The sequence below is a fragment of the Squalius cephalus genome (genome assembly GCF_949319135.1).
Source record: "Squalius cephalus genome assembly, chromosome: 3".
In the NCBI taxonomy this organism is placed as follows: Eukaryota; Metazoa; Chordata; class Actinopteri; order Cypriniformes; family Leuciscidae; genus Squalius; species Squalius cephalus.
In genome coordinates this window covers 974,962-993,530 of record NC_137124.1, presented here as the reverse complement: position 1 = coordinate 993,530, position 18,569 = coordinate 974,962, and the positions used below count along the sequence as shown (strand labels likewise).

Genomic DNA, 18,569 nt, shown 5'->3' with positions numbered 1-18,569 from the left:
GATGAAGAGTGTGAGCGTATAACTGAGATGATGAAGAGTGTGAGTAACTGAGATGATGAAGAGTGTGAGTAACTGAGATGATGAAGAGTGTGAGCGTATAACTGAGATGATGAAGAGTGTGAGTAACTGAGATGATGAAGAGTGTGAGTGTATAACTGAGATGATGAAGAGTGTGAGTGTATAACTGAGATGATGAAGAGTGTGAGTGTATAACTGAGATGATGAAGAGTGTGAGCGTATAACTAAGATGAAGAAGAGTGTGAGCGTATAACTGAGATGATGAAGAGTGTGAGTAACTGAGATGATGAAGAGTGTGAGTATATAACTGAGATGATGAAGAGTGTGAGCGTATAACTGAGATGAAGAAGAGTGTGAGTAACTGAGATGATGAAGAGTGTGAGTATATAACTGAGATGATGAAGAGTGTGAGCGTATAACGAGTGTGAGTATATAACTGAGATGATGAAGAGTGTGAGCGAATAACTGAGATGATGAAGAGTGTGAGTAACTGAGATGATGAAGAGTGTGAGTATATAACTGAGATGATGAAGAGTGTGAGCGTATAACTGAGATGATGAAGAGTGTGAGTGTATAACTGAGATGATGAAGAGTGTGAGTGTATAACTGAGATGATGAAGAGTGTGAGTAACTGAGATGATGAAGAGTGTGAGTAACTGAGATGATGAAGAGTGTCAGCGTATAACTGAGATGAAGAAGAGTGTGAGTGTATAACTGAGATGATGAAGAGTGTGAGTGTATAACTGAGATGATGAAGAGTGTGAGTGTATAACTGAGACGATGAAGAGTGTGAGTATATAACTGAGATGATGAAGAGTGTGAGTATATAACTGAGATGAAGAGTGTGAGTAACTGAGATGATGAAGAGTGTGTATAACTGAGATGATGAAGAGTGTGAGCGTATAACTGAGATGAAGAAGAGTGTGAGTAACTGAGATGATGAAGAGTGTGAGTATATAACTGAGATGATGAAGAGTGTGAGCGTATAACTGAGATGATGAAGAGTGTGAGTAACTGAGATGATGAAGAGTGTGAGTGTATAACTGAGATGATGAAGAGTGTGAGCGTATAACTGAGATGATGAAGAGTGTGAGCGTATAACTGAGATGAAGAAGAGTGTGAGTAACTGAGATGATGAAGAGTGTGAGTAACTGAGATGATGAAGAGTGTGAGTGTATAACTGAGATGAAGAAGAGTGTGAGCGTATAACTGAGATGAAGAAGAGTGTGAGCGTATAACTGAGATGATGAAGAGTGTGAGTAACTGAGATGATGAAGAGTGTGAGCGTATAACTGAGATGATGAAGAGTGTGAGCGTATAACTGAGATGATGAAGAGTGTGAGTGTATAACTGAGATGATGAAGAGTGTGAGTAACTGAGATGATGAAGAGTGTGAGTATATAACTGAGATGATGAAGAGTGTGAGCGTATAACTGAGATGATGAAGAGTGTGAGCGTATAACTGAGATGATGAAGAGTGTGAGTAACTGAGATGATGAAGAGTGTGAGTATATAACTGAGATTATGAAGAGTGTGAGCGTATAACTGAGATGATGAAGAGTGTGAGTAACTGAGATGATGAAGAGTGTGAGTATATAACTGAGATGATGAAGAGTGTGAGCGTATAACTAAGATGAAGAAGAGTGTGAGCGTATAACTGAGATGATGAAGAGTGTGAGCGTATAACTGAGATGATGAAGAGTGTGAGCGTATAACTGAGATGATGAAGAGTGTGAGTAACTGAGATGATGAAGAGTGTGAGTATATAACTGAGATTATGAAGAGTGTGAGCGAATAACTGAGATGATGAAGAGTGTGAGTAACTGAGATGATGAAGAGTGTGAGTATATAACTGAGATGATGAAGAGTGTGAGCGTATAACGAGTGTGAGTATATAACTGAGATGATGAAGAGTGTGAGCGTATAACTGAGATGATGAAGAGTGTGTATAACTGAGATGATGAAGAGTGTGAGCGTATAACTGAGATGATGAAGAGTGTGAGTAACTGAGATGATGAAGAGTGTCAGCGTATAACTGAGATGATGAAGAGTGTGAGTATATAACTGAGATGATGAAGAGTGTGAGCGTATAACTGAGATGATGAAGAGTGTGAGCGTATAACTGAGATGATGAAGAGTGTGAGTAACTGAGATGATGAAGAGTGTGAGTATATAACTGAGATTATGAAGAGTGTGAGTAACTGAGATGATGAAGAGTGTGAGTATATAACTAAGATGAAGAAGAGTGTGAGCGTATAACTGAGATGATGAAGAGTGTGAGCGTATAACTAAGATGAAGAAGAGTGTGAGTAACTGAGATGATGAAGAGTGTGAGCGTATAACTAAGATGAAGAAGAGTGTGAGTAACTGAGATGATGAAGAGTGTGAGTAACTGAGATGATGAAGAGTGTGAGCGTATAACTGAGATGATGAAGAGTGTGAGTAACTGAGATGATGAAGAGTGTGAGTATATAACTGAGATTATGAAGAGTGTGAGCGAATAACTGAGATGATGAAGAGTGTGAGTAACTGAGATGATGAAGAGTGTGAGTATATAACTGAGATGATGAAGAGTGTGAGCGTATAACGAGTGTGAGTATATAACTGAGATGATGAAGAGTGTGAGCGTATAACTGAGATGACGAAGAGTGTGAGTAACTGAGATGATGAAGAGTGTGAGTATATAACTGAGATGATGAAGAGTGTGAGCGTATAACTGAGATGAAGAAGAGTGTGAGTATATAACTGAGATGATGAAGAGTGTGAGCGTATAACTGAGATGAAGAAGAGTGTGATTAACTGAGATGATGAAGAGTGTGAGCGTATAACTGAGATGATGAAGAGTGTGAGCGTATAACTGAGATGATGAAGAGTGTGAGCGTATAAATGAGATGATGAAGAGTGTGAGTAACTGAGATGATGAAGAGTGTGAGTAACTGAGATGATGAAGAGTGTGAGCGTATAACTGAGATGATGAAGAGTGTGAGTGTATAACTGAGATGATGAAGAGTGTGAGTGTATAACTGAGATGAAGAAGAGTGTGAGCGTATAACTGAGATGATGAAGAGTGTGAGTAACTGAGATGATGAAGAGTGTCAGCGTATAACTGAGATGATGAAGAGTGTGAGCGTATAACTGAGATGATGAAGAGTGTGAGCGTATAACTAAGATGAAGAAGAGTGTGAGCGTATAACTGAGATGATGAAGAGTGTGAGCGTATAACTGAGATGATGAAGAGTGTGAGCGTATAACTGAGATGATGAAGAGTGTGAGTAACTGAGATGATGAAGAGTGTGAGTATATAACTGAGATGATGAAGAGTGTGAGCGAATAACTGAGATGATGAAGAGTGTGAGAAACTGAGATGATGAAGAGTGTGTATAACTGAGATGATGAAGAGTGTGAGCGTATAACTGAGATGAAGAAGAGTGTGAGTAACTGAGATGATGAAGAGTGTGAGTATATAACTGAGATGATGAAGAGTGTGAGCGTATAACTGAGATGAAGAAGAGTGTGAGTGTATAACTGAGATGATGAAGAGTGTGAGTAACTGAGATGATGAAGAGTGTGAGTAACTGAGATGATGAAGAGTGTGAGCGTATAACTGAGATGATGAAGAGTGTGAGTGTATAACTGAGATGATGAAGAGTGTGAGTGTATAACTGAGATGATGAAGAGTGTGAGTGTATAACTGAGATGAAGAAGAGTGTGAGTGTATAACTGAGATGATGAAGAGTGTGAGCGTATAACTGAGATGATGAAGAGTGTGAGTGTATAACTGAGATGATGAAGAGTGTGAGTATATAACTGAGATGATGAAGAGTGTGAGCAACTGAGATGATGAAGAGTGTGAGTATATAACTGAGATGATGAAGAGTGTGAGTAACTGAGATGATGAAGAGTGTGTATAACTGAGATGATGAAGAGTGTGAGCGTATAACTGAGATGAAGAAGAGTGTGAGTAACTGAGATGATGAAGAGTGTGAGTATATAACTGAGATGATGAAGACTGTGAGTAACTGAGATGATGAAGAGTGTGAGCGTATAACTGAGATGATGAAGAGTGTGTATAACTGAGATGATGAAGAGTGTGAGCGTATAACTGAGATGAAGAAGAGTGTGAGCGTATAACTGAGATGATGAAGAGTGTGAGCGTATAACTGAGATGAAGAAGAGTGTGAGTAACTGAGATGATGAAGAGTGTGAGTAACTGAGATGAAGAAGAGTGTGAGTAACTGAGATGATGAAGAGTGTGAGTGTATAACTGAGATGAAGAAGAGTGTGAGCGTATAACTGAGATGAAGAAGAGTGTGAGCGTATAACTGAGATGATGAAGAGTGTGAGTAACTGAGATGATGAAGAGTGTGAGCGTATAACTGAGATGATGAAGAGTGTGAGCGTATAACTGAGATGATGAAGAGTGTGAGTGTATAACTGAGATGATGAAGAGTGTGAGTAACTGAGATGATGAAGAGTGTGAGTATATAACTGAGATGATGAAGAGTGTGAGCGTATAACTGAGATGATGAAGAGTGTGAGCGTATAACTGAGATGATGAAGAGTGTGAGTAACTGAGATGATGAAGAGTGTGAGTATATAACTGAGATTATGAAGAGTGTGAGCGAATAACTGAGATGATGAAGAGTGTGAGTAACTGAGATGATGAAGAGTGTGAGTATATAACTAAGATGAAGAAGAGTGTGAGCGTATAACTGAGATGATGAAGAGTGTGAGCGTATAACTAAGATGAAGAAGAGTGTGAGCGTATAACTGAGATGATGAAGAGTGTGAGCGTATAACTGAGATGATGAAGAGTGTGAGCGTATAACTGAGATGATGAAGAGTGTGAGTAACTGAGATGATGAAGAGTGTGAGTATATAACTGAGATTATGAAGAGTGTGAGCGAATAACTGAGATGATGAAGAGTGTGAGTAACTGAGATGATGAAGAGTGTGAGTATATAACTGAGATGATGAAGAGTGTGAGCGTATAACGAGTGTGAGTATATAACTGAGATGATGAAGAGTGTGAGCGTATAACTGAGATGATGAAGAGTGTGTATAACTGAGATGATGAAGAGTGTGAGCGTATAACTGAGATGACGAAGAGTGTGAGTAACTGAGATGATGAAGAGTGTGAGTATATAACTGAGATGATGAAGAGTGTGAGCGTATAACTGAGATGATGAAGAGTGTGAGCGTATAACTGAGATGATGAAGAGTGTGAGTAACTGAGATGATGAAGAGTGTGAGTATATAACTGAGATTATGAAGAGTGTGAGTAACTGAGATGATGAAGAGTGTGAGTATATAACTAAGATGAAGAAGAGTGTGAGCGTATAACTGAGATGATGAAGAGTGTGAGCGTATAACTAAGATGAAGAAGAGTGTGAGTAACTGAGATGATGAAGAGTGTGAGCGTATAACTAAGATGAAGAAGAGTGTGAGTAACTGAGATGATGAAGAGTGTGAGCGTATAACTGAGATGATGAAGAGTGTGAGCGTATAACTGAGATGATGAAGAGTGTGAGCGTATAACTGAGATGATGAAGAGTGTGAGTAACTGAGATGATGAAGAGTGTGAGTATATAACTGAGATTATGAAGAGTGTGAGCGAATAACTGAGATGATGAAGAGTGTGAGTAACTGAGATGATGAAGAGTGTGAGTATATAACTGAGATGATGAAGAGTGTGAGCGTATAACGAGTGTGAGTATATAACTGAGATGATGAAGAGTGTGAGCGTATAACTGAGATGACGAAGAGTGAGTAACTGAGATGATGAAGAGTGTGAGTATATAACTGAGATGATGAAGAGTGTGAGCGTATAACTGAGATGAAGAAGAGTGTGAGTATATAACTGAGATGATGAAGAGTGTGAGCGTATAACTGAGATGAAGAAGAGTGTGATTAACTGAGATGATGAAGAGTGTGAGCGTATAACTGAGATGATGAAGAGTGTGAGCGTATAACTGAGATGATGAAGAGTGTGAGCGTATAAATGAGATGATGAAGAGTGTGAGTAACTGAGATGATGAAGAGTGTGAGTAACTGAGATGATGAAGAGTGTGAGCGTATAACTGAGATGATGAAGAGTGTGAGTGTATAACTGAGATGATGAAGAGTGTGAGTGTATAACTGAGATGAAGAAGAGTGTGAGCGTATAACTGAGATGATGAAGAGTGTGAGTAACTGAGATGATGAAGAGTGTGAGCGTATAACTGAGATGATGAAGAGTGTGAGCGTATAACTGAGATGATGAAGAGTGTGAGCGTATAACTAAGATGAAGAAGAGTGTGAGCGTATAACTGAGATGATGAAGAGTGTGAGCGTATAACTGAGATGATGAAGAGTGTGAGCGTATAACTGAGATGATGAAGAGTGTGAGTAACTGAGATGATGAAGAGTGTGAGTATATAACTGAGATGATGAAGAGTGTGAGCGTATAACGAGTGTGAGTATATAACTGAGATGATGAAGAGTGTGAGCGAATAACTGAGATGATGAAGAGTGTGAGTAACTGAGATGATGAAGAGTGTGAGTATATAACTGAGATGATGAAGAGTGTGAGCGTATAACGAGTGTGAGTATATAACTGAGATGATGAAGAGTGTGAGCGTATAACTGAGATGAAGAAGAGTGTGAGTGTATAACTGAGATGATGAAGAGTGTGAGTGTATAACTGAGATGATGAAGAGTGTGAGTGTATAACTGAGACGATGAAGAGTGTGAGTATATAACTGAGATGATGAAGAGTGTGAGTATATAACTGAGATGAAGAGTGTGAGTAACTGAGATGATGAAGAGTGTGTATAACTGAGATGATGAAGAGTGTGAGCGTATAACTGAGATGAAGAAGAGTGTGAGTAACTGAGATGATGAAGAGTGTGAGTATATAACTGAGATGATGAAGAGTGTGAGCGTATAACTGAGATGATGAAGAGTGTGAGTAACTGAGATGATGAAGAGTGTGAGTGTATAACTGAGATGATGAAGAGTGTGAGCGTATAACTGAGATGATGAAGAGTGTGAGCGTATAACTGAGATGAAGAAGAGTGTGAGTAACTGAGATGATGAAGAGTGTGAGTAACTGAGATGATGAAGAGTGTGTGTATAACTGAGATGATGAAGAGTGTGAGTAACTGAGATGAAGAAGAGTGTGAGTGTATAACTGAGATGAAGAAGAGTGTGAGCGTATAACTGAGATGATGAAGAGTGTGAGCGTATAACTGAGATGATGAAGAGTGTGAGCGTATAACTGAGATGATGAAGAGTGTGAGTATATAACTGAGATGATGAAGAGTGTGAGCGTATAACTGAGATGATGAAGAGTGTGAGCGTATAACTGAGATGATGAAGAGTGTGAGTAACTGAGATGATGAAGAGTGTGAGTAACTGAGATGATGAAGAGTGTGAGTATATAACTAAGATGAAGAAGAGTGTGAGCGTATAACTGAGATGATGAAGAGTGTGAGTATATAACTAAGATGAAGAAGAGTGTGAGCGTATAACTGAGATGATGAAGAGTGTGAGTAACTGAGATGATGAAGAGTGTGAGTAACTGAGATGATGAAGAGTGTGAGTATATAACTAAGATGAAGAAGAGTGTGAGCGTATAACTAAGATGAAGAAGAGTGTGAGCGTATAACTGAGATGATGAAGAGTGTGAGTAACTGAGATGATGAAGAGTGTGAGTATATAACTAAGATGAAGAAGAGTGTGAGCGTATAACTGAGATGATGAAGAGTGTGAGCGTATAACTAAGATGAAGAAGAGTGTGAGCGAATAACTGAGATGATGAAGAGTGTGAGTAACTGAGATGATGAAGAGTGTGAGTATATAACTAAGATGAAGAAGAGTGTGAGCGTATAACTGAGATGATGAAGAGTGTGAGCGTATAACTAAGATGAAGAAGAGTGTGAGCGTATAACTGAGATGATGAAGAGTGTGAGCGTATAACTGAGATGATGAAGAGTGTGAGCGTATAACTGAGATGATGAAGAGTGTGAGTAACTGAGATGATGAAGAGTGTGAGTATATAACTGAGATTATGAAGAGTGTGAGCGAATAACTGAGATGATGAAGAGTGTGAGTAACTGAGATGATGAAGAGTGTGAGTATATAACTGAGATGATGAAGAGTGTGAGCGTATAACGAGTGTGAGTATATAACTGAGATGATGAAGAGTGTGAGCGTATAACTGAGATGACGAAGAGTGTGAGTAACTGAGATGATGAAGAGTGTGAGTATATAACTGAGATGATGAAGAGTGTGAGCGTATAACTGAGATGAAGAAGAGTGTGAGTATATAACTGAGATGATGAAGAGTGTGAGCGTATAACTGAGATGAAGAAGAGTGTGATTAACTGAGATGATGAAGAGTGTGAGCGTATAACTGAGATGATGAAGAGTGTGAGCGTATAACTGAGATGATGAAGAGTGTGAGCGTATAAATGAGATGATGAAGAGTGTGAGTAACTGAGATGATGAAGAGTGTGAGTAACTGAGATGATGAAGAGTGTGAGCGTATAACTGAGATGATGAAGAGTGTGAGTGTATAACTGAGATGATGAAGAGTGTGAGTGTATAACTGAGATGAAGAAGAGTGTGAGCGTATAACTGAGATGATGAAGAGTGTGAGTAACTGAGATGATGAAGAGTGTGAGCGTATAACTGAGATGATGAAGAGTGTGAGCGTATAACTGAGATGATGAAGAGTGTGAGCGTATAACTAAGATGAAGAAGAGTGTGAGCGTATAACTGAGATGATGAAGAGTGTGAGCGTATAACTGAGATGATGAAGAGTGTGAGCGTATAACTGAGATGATGAAGAGTGTGAGTAACTGAGATGATGAAGAGTGTGAGTATATAACTGAGATGATGAAGAGTGTGAGCGAATAACTGAGATGATGAAGAGTGTGAGAAACTGAGATGATGAAGAGTGTGTATAACTGAGATGATGAAGAGTGTGAGCGTATAACTGAGATGAAGAAGAGTGTGAGTAACTGAGATGATGAAGAGTGTGAGTATATAACTGAGATGATGAAGAGTGTGAGCGTATAACTGAGATGAAGAAGAGTGTGAGCGTATAACTGAGATGATGAAGAGTGTGAGTGTATAACTGAGATGATGAAGAGTGTGAGTGTATAACTGAGATGATGAAGAGTGTGAGTGTATAACTGAGATGATGAAGAGTGTGAGTGTATAACTGAGATGATGAAGAGTGTGAGTGTATAACTGAGATGAAGAAGAGTGTGAGTGTATAACTGAGATGATGAAGAGTGTGAGTGTATAACTGAGATGATGAAGAGTGTGAGTATATAACTGAGATGATGAAGAGTGTGAGTAACTGAGATGATGAAGAGTGTGAGTATATAACTGAGATGATGAAGAGTGTGAGTAACTGAGATGATGAAGAGTGTGTATAACTGAGATGATGAAGAGTGTGAGCGTATAACTGAGATGAAGAAGAGTGTGAGTAACTGAGATGATGAAGAGTGTGAGTATATAACTGAGATGATGAAGACTGTGAGTAACTGAGATGATGAAGAGTGTGAGCGTATAACTGAGATGATGAAGAGTGTGTATAACTGAGATGATGAAGAGTGTGAGCGTATAACTGAGATGAAGAAGAGTGTGAGCGTATAACTGAGATGATGAAGAGTGTGAGCGTATAACTGAGATGAAGAAGAGTGTGAGTAACTGAGATGATGAAGAGTGTGAGTAACTGAGATGAAGAAGAGTGTGAGTAACTGAGATGATGAAGAGTGTGAGTAACTGAGATGAAGAAGAGTGTGAGTGTATAACTGAGATGAAGAAGAGTGTGAGCGTATAACTGAGATGATGAAGAGTGTGAGTAACTGAGATGATGAAGAGTGTGAGCATATAATTGAGATGAAGAAGAGTGTGAGTAACTGAGATGATGAAGAGTGTGAGCGTATAACTGAGATGATGAAGAGTGTGAGTAACTGAGATGATGAAGAGTGTGAGTAACTGAGATGATGAAGAGTGTGAGCGTATAACTGAGATGAAGAAGAGTGAGCGTATAACTGAGACGATGAAGAGTGTGAGTATATAACTGAGATGATGAAGAGTGTGAGTAACTGAGATGATGAAGAGTGTGAGTATATAACTGAGATGATGAAGAGTGTGAGTGTATAACTGAGATGATGAAGAGTGTGAGTAACTGAGATGATGAAGAGTGTGAGCGTATAACTGAGATGAAGAGTGTGAGTGTATAACTGAGACGATGAAGAGTGTGAGTATATAACTGAGATGATGAAGAGTGTGAGTATATAACTGAGATGATGAAGAGTGTGAGCGTATAACTGAGATGATGAAGAGTGTGAGTAACTGAGATGATGAAGAGTGTGAGCGTATAACTGAGATGAAGAAGAGTGTGAGCGTATAACTGAGATGATGAAGAGTGTGAGTAACTGAGATGATGAAGAGTGTGAGCATATAATTGAGATGAAGAAGAGTGTGAGTAACTGAGATGATGAAGAGTGTGAGCGTATAACTGAGATGATGAAGAGTGTGAGTAACTGAGATGATGAAGAGTGTGAGTAACTGAGATGATGAAGAGTGTGAGCGTATAACTGAGATGAAGAAGAGTGTGAGCGTATAACTGAGACGATGAAGAGTGTGAGTATATAACTGAGATGATGAAGAGTGTGAGTATATAACTGAGATGATGAAGAGTGTGAGTGTATAACTGAGATGATGAAGAGTGTGAGTAACTGAGATGATGAAGAGTGTGAGCGTATAACTGAGATGAAGAGTGTGAGTGTATAACTGAGACGATGAAGAGTGTGAGTATATAACTGAGATGATGAAGAGTGTGAGTATATAACTGAGATGATGAAGAGTGTGAGCGTATAACTGAGATGATGAAGAGTGTGAGTAACTGAGATGATGAAGAGTGTGAGCGTATAACTGAGATGAAGAAGAGTGTGAGCGTATAACTGAGATGATGAAGAGTGTGAGCGTATAACTGAGATGATGAAGAGTGTGAGTAACTGAGATGATGAAGAGTGTGAGTGTATAACTGAGATGATGAAGAGTGTGAGTGTATAACTGAGATGATGAAGAGTGTGAGTATATAACTGAGATGATGAAGAGTGTGAGTATATAACTGAGATGATGAAGAGTGTGAGCGTATAACTGAGATGATGAAGAGTGTGAGCGTATAACTGAGATGATGAAGAGTGTGAGTAACTGAGATGATGAAGAGTGTGAGTATATAACTGAGATGATGAAGAGTGTGAGCGTATAACGAGTGTGAGTATATAACTGAGATGATGAAGAGTGTGAGCGTATAACTGAGATGAAGAAGAGTGTGAGTAACTGAGATGAAGAAGAGTGTGAGCGTATAACTGAGATGAAGAAGAGTGTGAGTGTATAACTGAGATGATGAAGAGTGTGAGTAACTGAGATGATGAAGAGTGTGAGCGTATAACTGAGATGATGAAGAGTGTGAGCGTATAACTGAGATGATGAAGAGTGTGAGTAACTGAGATGAAGAAGAGTGTGAGTGTATAACTGAGATGATGAAGAGTGTGAGTAACTGAGATGATGAAGAGTGTGAGTAACTGAGATGAAGAAGAGTGTGAGTAACTGAGATGAAGAAGAGTGTGAGTGTATAACTGAGATGATGAAGAGTGTGAGTAACTGAGATGATGAAGAGTGTGAGTAACTGAGATGATGAAGAGTGTGAGTAACTGAGATGAAGAAGAGTGTGAGTATATAACTGAGATGAAGAAGAGTGTGAGCGTATAACTGAGATGATGAAGAGTGTGAGTAACTGAGATGATGAAGAGTGTGAGTAACTGAGATGAAGAAGAGTGTGAGCGTATAACTGAGATGAAGAAGAGTGTGAGTGTATAACTGAGATGATGAAGAGTGTGAGTAACTGAGATGATGAAGAGTGTGAGTAACTGAGATGAAGAAGAGTGTGAGCGTATAACTGAGATGATGAAGAGTGTGAGTATATAACTGAGATGATGAAGAGTGTGAGCGTATAACTGAGATGATGAAGAGTGTGAGTAACTGAGATGAAGAGTGTGAGTAACTGAGATGATGAAGAGTGTGAGTATATAACTGAGATGATGAAGAGTGTGAGTAACTGAGATGATGAAGAGTGTGAGTATATAACTGAGATGATGAAGAGTGTGAGTAACTGAGATGATGAAGAGTGTGAGTAACTGAGATGATGAAGAGTGTGAGCGTATAACTGAGATGATGAAGAGTGTGAGCGTATAACTAAGATGAAGAAGAGTGTGAGTGTATAACTGAGATGATGAAGAGTGCGAGTGTATAACTGAGATGATGAAGAGTGTGAGTAACTGAGATGAAGAAGAGTGTGAGTATATAACTGAGATGAAGAAGAGTGTGAGCGTATAACTGAGATGATGAAGAGTGTGAGTAACTGAGATGATGAAGAGTGTGAGCGTATAACTGAGATGATGAAGAGTGTGAGTAACTGAGATGAAGAAGAGTGTGAGTATATAACTGAGATGAAGAAGAGTGTGAGCGTATAACTGAGATGATGAAGAGTGTGTATAACTGAGATGATGAAGAGTGTGAGTATATAACTGAGATGATGAAGAGTGTGAGTGTATAACTGAGATGATGAAGAGTGTGAGCGTATAACTGAGATGATGAAGAGTGTGAGTAACTGAGATGATGAAGAGTGTGAGTGTATAACTGAGATGATGAAGAGTGTGAGTATATAACTGAGATGATGAAGAGTGTGAGTATATAACTGAGATGATGAAGAGTGTGAGTAACTGAGATGATGAAGAGTGTGAGTGTATAACTGAGATGATGAAGAGTGTGAGTATATAACTGAGATGATGAAGAGTGTGAGTATATAACTGAGATGATGAAGAGTGTGAGTAACTGAGATGATGAAGAGTGTGAGTATATAACTGAGATGATGAAGAGTGTGAGCGTATAACTGAGATGATGAAGAGTGTGTATAACTGAGATGATGAAGAGTGTGAGTATATAACTGAGATGATGAAGAGTGTGAGTGTATAACTGAGATGATGAAGAGTGTGAGTATATAACTGAGATGATGAAGAGTGTGAGTAACTGAGATGATGAAGAGTGTGTATAACTGAGATGATGAAGAGTGTGAGTAACTGAGATGATGAAGAGTGTGAGTATATAACTGAGATGATGAAGAGTGTGAGTAACTGAGATGATGAAGAGTGTGAGTAACTGAGATGAAGAAGAGTGTGAGTATATAACTGAGATGATGAAGAGTGTGAGCGTATAACTGAGATGATGAAGAGTGTGTATAACTGAGATGAAGAAGAGTGTGTATAACTGAGATGATGAAGAGTGTGAGTATATAACTGAGATGATGAAGAGTGTGAGTGTATAACTGAGATGATGAAGAGTGTGTATAACTGAGATGATGAAGAGTGTGAGTGTATAACTGAGATGATGAAGAGTGTGTATAACTGAGATGATGAAGAGTGTGAGTATATAACTGAGATGATGAAGAGTGTGAGTATATAACTGAGATGATGAAGAGTGTGAGCGTATAACTGAGATGATGAAGAGTGTGAGTAACTGAGATGATGAAGAGTGTGAGTATATAACTGAGATGATGAAGAGTGTGAGTAACTGAGATGATGAAGAGTGTGAGTATATAACTGAGATGATGAAGAGTGTGAGTAACTGAGATGATGAAGAGTGTGAGTATATAACTGAGATGATGAAGAGTGTGAGTGTATAACTGAGATGATGAAGAGTGTGAGTGTATAACTGAGATGATGAAGAGTGTGAGTATATAACTGAGATGATGAAGAGTGTGAGTATATAACTGAGATGATGAAGAGTGTGAGTAACTGAGATGATGAAGAGTGTGAGTATATAACTGAGATGATGAAGAGTGTGAGTAACTGAGATGATGAAGAGTGTGAGTAACTGAGATGATGAAGAGTGTGTATAACTGAGATGATGAAGAGTGTGTATAACTGAGATGATGAAGAGTGTGAATAACTGAGATGATGAAGAGTGTGAATAACTGAGATGATGTCATACCTGCTTGTTTCCTCAATTCTTCTATATTTTCGTCTCCTATAACTAAAATAAGAAACAAATAATAATTTTAGTGAAGGAAACCTACAGCTGTAATTTAGGACATAAAATGAACATAAATAGTTTAACATTCATGAATTGATAATTTCTTATATTGAAGTTGGATGTTTAATTATATTCACATTATGCTCTAAGAAACTATATTTATAATAATCTAAAAGTCTAAAAGTCTGAGCCTTATAAATTTGGGACACAAATTAACTCCTGGAATAGAAGGTCAGGGGCCGGTTTCACAAAGCTATTTTAGACCGGTCTATAGTGTTAGACTAGTCTAAAATTTGCTCACAGACTAGTCTAATGCAAGTTAGACTGTTTCACAAAAATAAAGACGGACTTAATTTAGACCAAAAAAATTAGACACCTTACCCCCAGGCTAACTTCGGTTTAAGACTCTATGTTACCTTGGCAACCAGCAGTAACAATCAGTTAGCCTACATTACAGACAGCCAGAAGAAAAGGGAAAATGGCTCATAATTTAAACATTTCTTCTTGTTACTACATTCCCAAGTAAAATGTCCTTGTAACTGTTAGGGCCGTTACATAGTCAACGCGAGCAACGATCGACGCGCTCCCTTTCATAGTCTAAACAGTGGACGCAAGCACCGCTCACTACGCAACAGGGAGTAGAGTCATAGTGGAGTCATAGCTATGAACGCCAGTCTATTTCGCTTCAAACGCTCGCTTTGGACGCGCGAATGGATTCAAAATGTTCAAGCGACGAACTAGACGCGATAGACGCGGATTTGACGCTCTATTCGCGTTTGGTGTGAACGCAGCATAATCACAGGCTGCGATGTCAAGATTGCAATGCTGGATTGTGTGTGTGTGTTTCAGAGAGAGAGAGAGAGAGGCACGGGCGCGATCGAACAGTGGAAACATAAAAACATACTCCGTCATTTATACTCCTCCAACAAACACATATTTTCCGCTCGGGTAAACTGCACTGAGCGGCTGAATGCGCTTACTCGATCCGCCATGTTTTTTGTTTTGAAAAGTGTCTTATTTTACCCAGAATGCATTGCAGTGTAGTCCTACTTAAGATAGTCAGAGTCTTAAGTGCTTTGTGCAACGGTCTGATTTAGATGTCTATCTGAAGTCTGACTATCTACTATATCTAAGCCATAGTCAAAGTCTATCTTTGTGAAACCGGCCCCAGATTTCCTTGATTCATTGAAGCACAAGTTGCTCTTAATGCTGATACAATTATTTATAAAAGATTATAGTAAATTAGATAAATATAACCCAGAAGCTTTTTCACTGGTTCTCTCAGACTTCTGGACCTCAGTGTATCCTGGTATAAACCAGTGCACAACTTGACAGTACTTGTTTACTATTATTTTTATTATTGTTTGCAACTACTAATACCTTTTCTGTAGTTCATAACTCCATACTCACAATCTAAAATCAGAGAAAATATCATTGGAGGGGTTCATTATAAATCAGTTTCAACAAATACATAGAAAGACAATAAACCACATTACTGTAAATTAAACTTCTAACCATTCCAGGCAGAGAGACAGAATATCTTTCATATTTATGTATTGCGGTTTTTGTGTGTAATATTCATACACGTATGCATTATGTATTATGTACCACAACATTTATTTGAAAAATAATGCTGTCGTTGGTTCTCATTTTGCTGCATCCCACATCTGGTACATGTTGATTCAATGCGTACCAGATGTGGGCCGGATCTGGGCCGACACTATAGGTTCATGTGACTTACTTTGATCTGCTTGTTGCTTCCCTGCAAAACAGATCAATATGATCATGAGATGACATTGAATAAATAAACACTGAAGACTAAATCTTTTTAATCTTTTAACCAGATTGTACCTGTTAGTTTATGTCTGTATTTGTACAGGATCTGCCCAACCAAACCCAGAAGAGCACAGATGAGAATGGTGAAGAAAAGAGCCTTCCATAGATCTGATGAATCTGGCGAATTTGGCAGATCTGAGGAAGAAAGTTCATATTAATTTAAACTCAACTCTGGAGCAAAATATATCAATCAATTATAGGCTAAAAAACCTCATGCACATTTGATTTGGTGAATTAATCATTTCTATAGGTGAACTAATCCTTTAATGAGGTCACGGTGTAGATCCATAAAAACATAATGAATTTTGACTCACCAGTGACTTTGAGAACCACTTTACTGCTGTCATATGACTTTTCTCCACTGACATAACAGTAAAATGAATCTTCATCCTGAATCCTGAGTTTCTCCAGGCGTAGAGAGACGTCTCCATCCTTCAGTCCACCAGACAGATCTGAGCGCAGAGTCAGTGAGCTTCTGTTCCTGAACGATTCCTCCTGGATGTCCTGGATCTTCCCATGCTGATAGAAGAGAACAGGGTTGCTGAACTGGTCATGACGGTACCAGCGGATCTCCAGAGCTTCAGCGTTCTCAGGAGGAGCGATCCAGCAGGGCAGAGTGACTGTGGACCCGACATGAGCCACTATCTGATCACGAGGAACCACAACAGTGAACGACACTGAGAGAGACAGAGAGACAGACCCAATGAAATATACCATGCTGTATTTATTTACTGCATTTACTTATCACAGTGAGGAGCGATTTTCTAGGTTACAGTTCATTCCTATAAAAGTTGAGCTTCATGGTCGCACGGGGAATTGTGGGATTGGCAGCTGAGAGCGTCAAAAGTTGGGGCAGGCTCGATATGCAAATATCAAGCGAAAACCAATAAAAAAACCCTTTCAAACCAATCAGTTTTCTGTTTATCATTGCGGCAAATTCATGGGACCAACTTGAATACGAGTGAAATGTGCATGTGTAACTTAGTTATATACATATATATATATATATATATATATATATATATATAGTGTGTGTGTCTCCACTTGCTAATAATGATCTATTAATTAATCACACTGAAAGATGATTGGATAGAATAAGGGTTAACAAGGTTTCCTTTTGGCTGGCTGGTTCTCTGAGCTGTGTGCACCCTCTGTCGCAACGATCAGTTCATGTGTGTAAGGCCAGCTGTAAGTCGTGTGATTGATAGCTCTGTAAAATTCTGTCTGTAATTGTCTGTAACATCCAAGAATCGGCGCACAATGGATTTCGGAGGACTGGCACGAGGCGTTTGTGATTTGATATGCATATTATCTGAAATATTTCCTGTTATGGATGTAAATATTTCCTGTTGTGAAAGAAATAGGTCAATCCATCAGTGAGAATATTGTATCCTGTCTGGAATCAAGAGTAATGGGATGTGGGGAGGGATCTAGAGCAACACACGCTGGCAGCAGTGTGCCTTCTGACATGCACAATCTGAAGCTGGTATTACAGTCTGATGTTAAAGTGTTGTGGGGATGGTTCTGATAAATGTACAATATATGTATGGGTGGAATTGATGTCAGTATACTTACGTAAACATGAGTATAGCCAAGAATGTCAGGCTGAAGAAGTTCTGAACCGATTAATGGGTAGGGCACATGATGTTGTTAAAATAGCCCTACGCAACTATGCAAAAACTGACTTGAGTAATGGCCCTGGACCTATTTTTGACATCCTGAAGCAACATTTGGGTGGCACAGTATCCTTAGAGCGCCTAATTACACGACTGGAACATGTGTTGGAAAGGGTTCCAAGTGGTCCGACAAAACCTACAGAAAAACCTGTGCGACCAAGGGCCAAATATAGAGGGGATGGACGGGGTGCGTGTAGAGTTTGTGGGGACCTTAACCATTCCACCGCTTACCATTGTCAGGCAAATGGGCTCTGTTTTGTATGCTATGCCTGGGATGTGAGAGATTATTTCAAATGTTGTAAGAGGTGTGTCTATGGTAAATCCCCTGAGACAGAGGCTAGGGCTCCTCTTGAAAACATAGTCACATCTGATCCCTTGGAGCTTGTGTGTGTTGACTTTTGGTCAGTTGAGGAAAGCAGGAATAAGTCAGTGGATGTTCTTGTTGTCACTGATTGTTTTATGAAGTTGGTACATTGCCCAAATCAGTCAGCCAAAGCTGTTGCCAAACAGTTATGGAACAACTTTTTTTGCATATATGGTTTCCCCAAACAAATTCACTTCGATCAAGGAGTACATTTTGAAAGCGCTTTAATTTCTGAGCTATTGTCAGTTGCAGGTGTGGAAAGTCACACACCACTCCGTATCACCCAATGGGCAATGGAGGGGTGGAAAGATTTAATAGGACTCTCCGAAACATGATTTGAGCGCTGGCCCCTGCAGCAAAGCAAATGTGGCCTCGAAAGCTCAAATCACTGACATTCGCGTACAATTGAACAATCCATGAAACTACTGGATATGCGCCTTTTCAACTGATGCTTGGTAGGACTCCAAGACTCCCTGTTGATGTGGTGTTTGGGTCAGTTTTGCGAGACAAAGATGTTGTTGACTATGATTGTCACGTTTTGATTTTGTTTCATGTTCTTGTTTCATGTCTGTCATGTG

At 39.2% G+C, this 18,569-nt stretch overlaps 2 protein-coding genes across 2 annotated transcripts in view; both read right to left on the bottom strand.

The window, feature by feature from the left end:
• The window catches only part of LOC307155305 (butyrophilin subfamily 2 member A2-like), a 37,561-nt gene that overhangs the window by 4,400 nt on the left and 14,592 nt on the right, over positions 1 to 18,569 (bottom strand). The window contains exons 3-7 of the mRNA XM_079865892.1: positions 16,266 to 16,628; positions 15,967 to 16,086; positions 15,857 to 15,877; positions 15,496 to 15,528; positions 14,074 to 14,115 (exon numbers count right to left, since the gene is read on the bottom strand). Coding sequence (XP_079722018.1) covers positions 14,074 to 14,115; positions 15,496 to 15,528; positions 15,857 to 15,877; positions 15,967 to 16,086; positions 16,266 to 16,628 — 579 coding nt within the window. The remainder of the gene's footprint in view (positions 1 to 14,073; positions 14,116 to 15,495; positions 15,529 to 15,856; positions 15,878 to 15,966; positions 16,087 to 16,265; positions 16,629 to 18,569) is intronic.
• The window catches only part of LOC307155304 (butyrophilin subfamily 1 member A1-like), a 68,638-nt gene that overhangs the window by 42,660 nt on the left and 7,409 nt on the right, over positions 1 to 18,569 (bottom strand). The gene's annotated exons all lie outside the window — the stretch shown is intronic.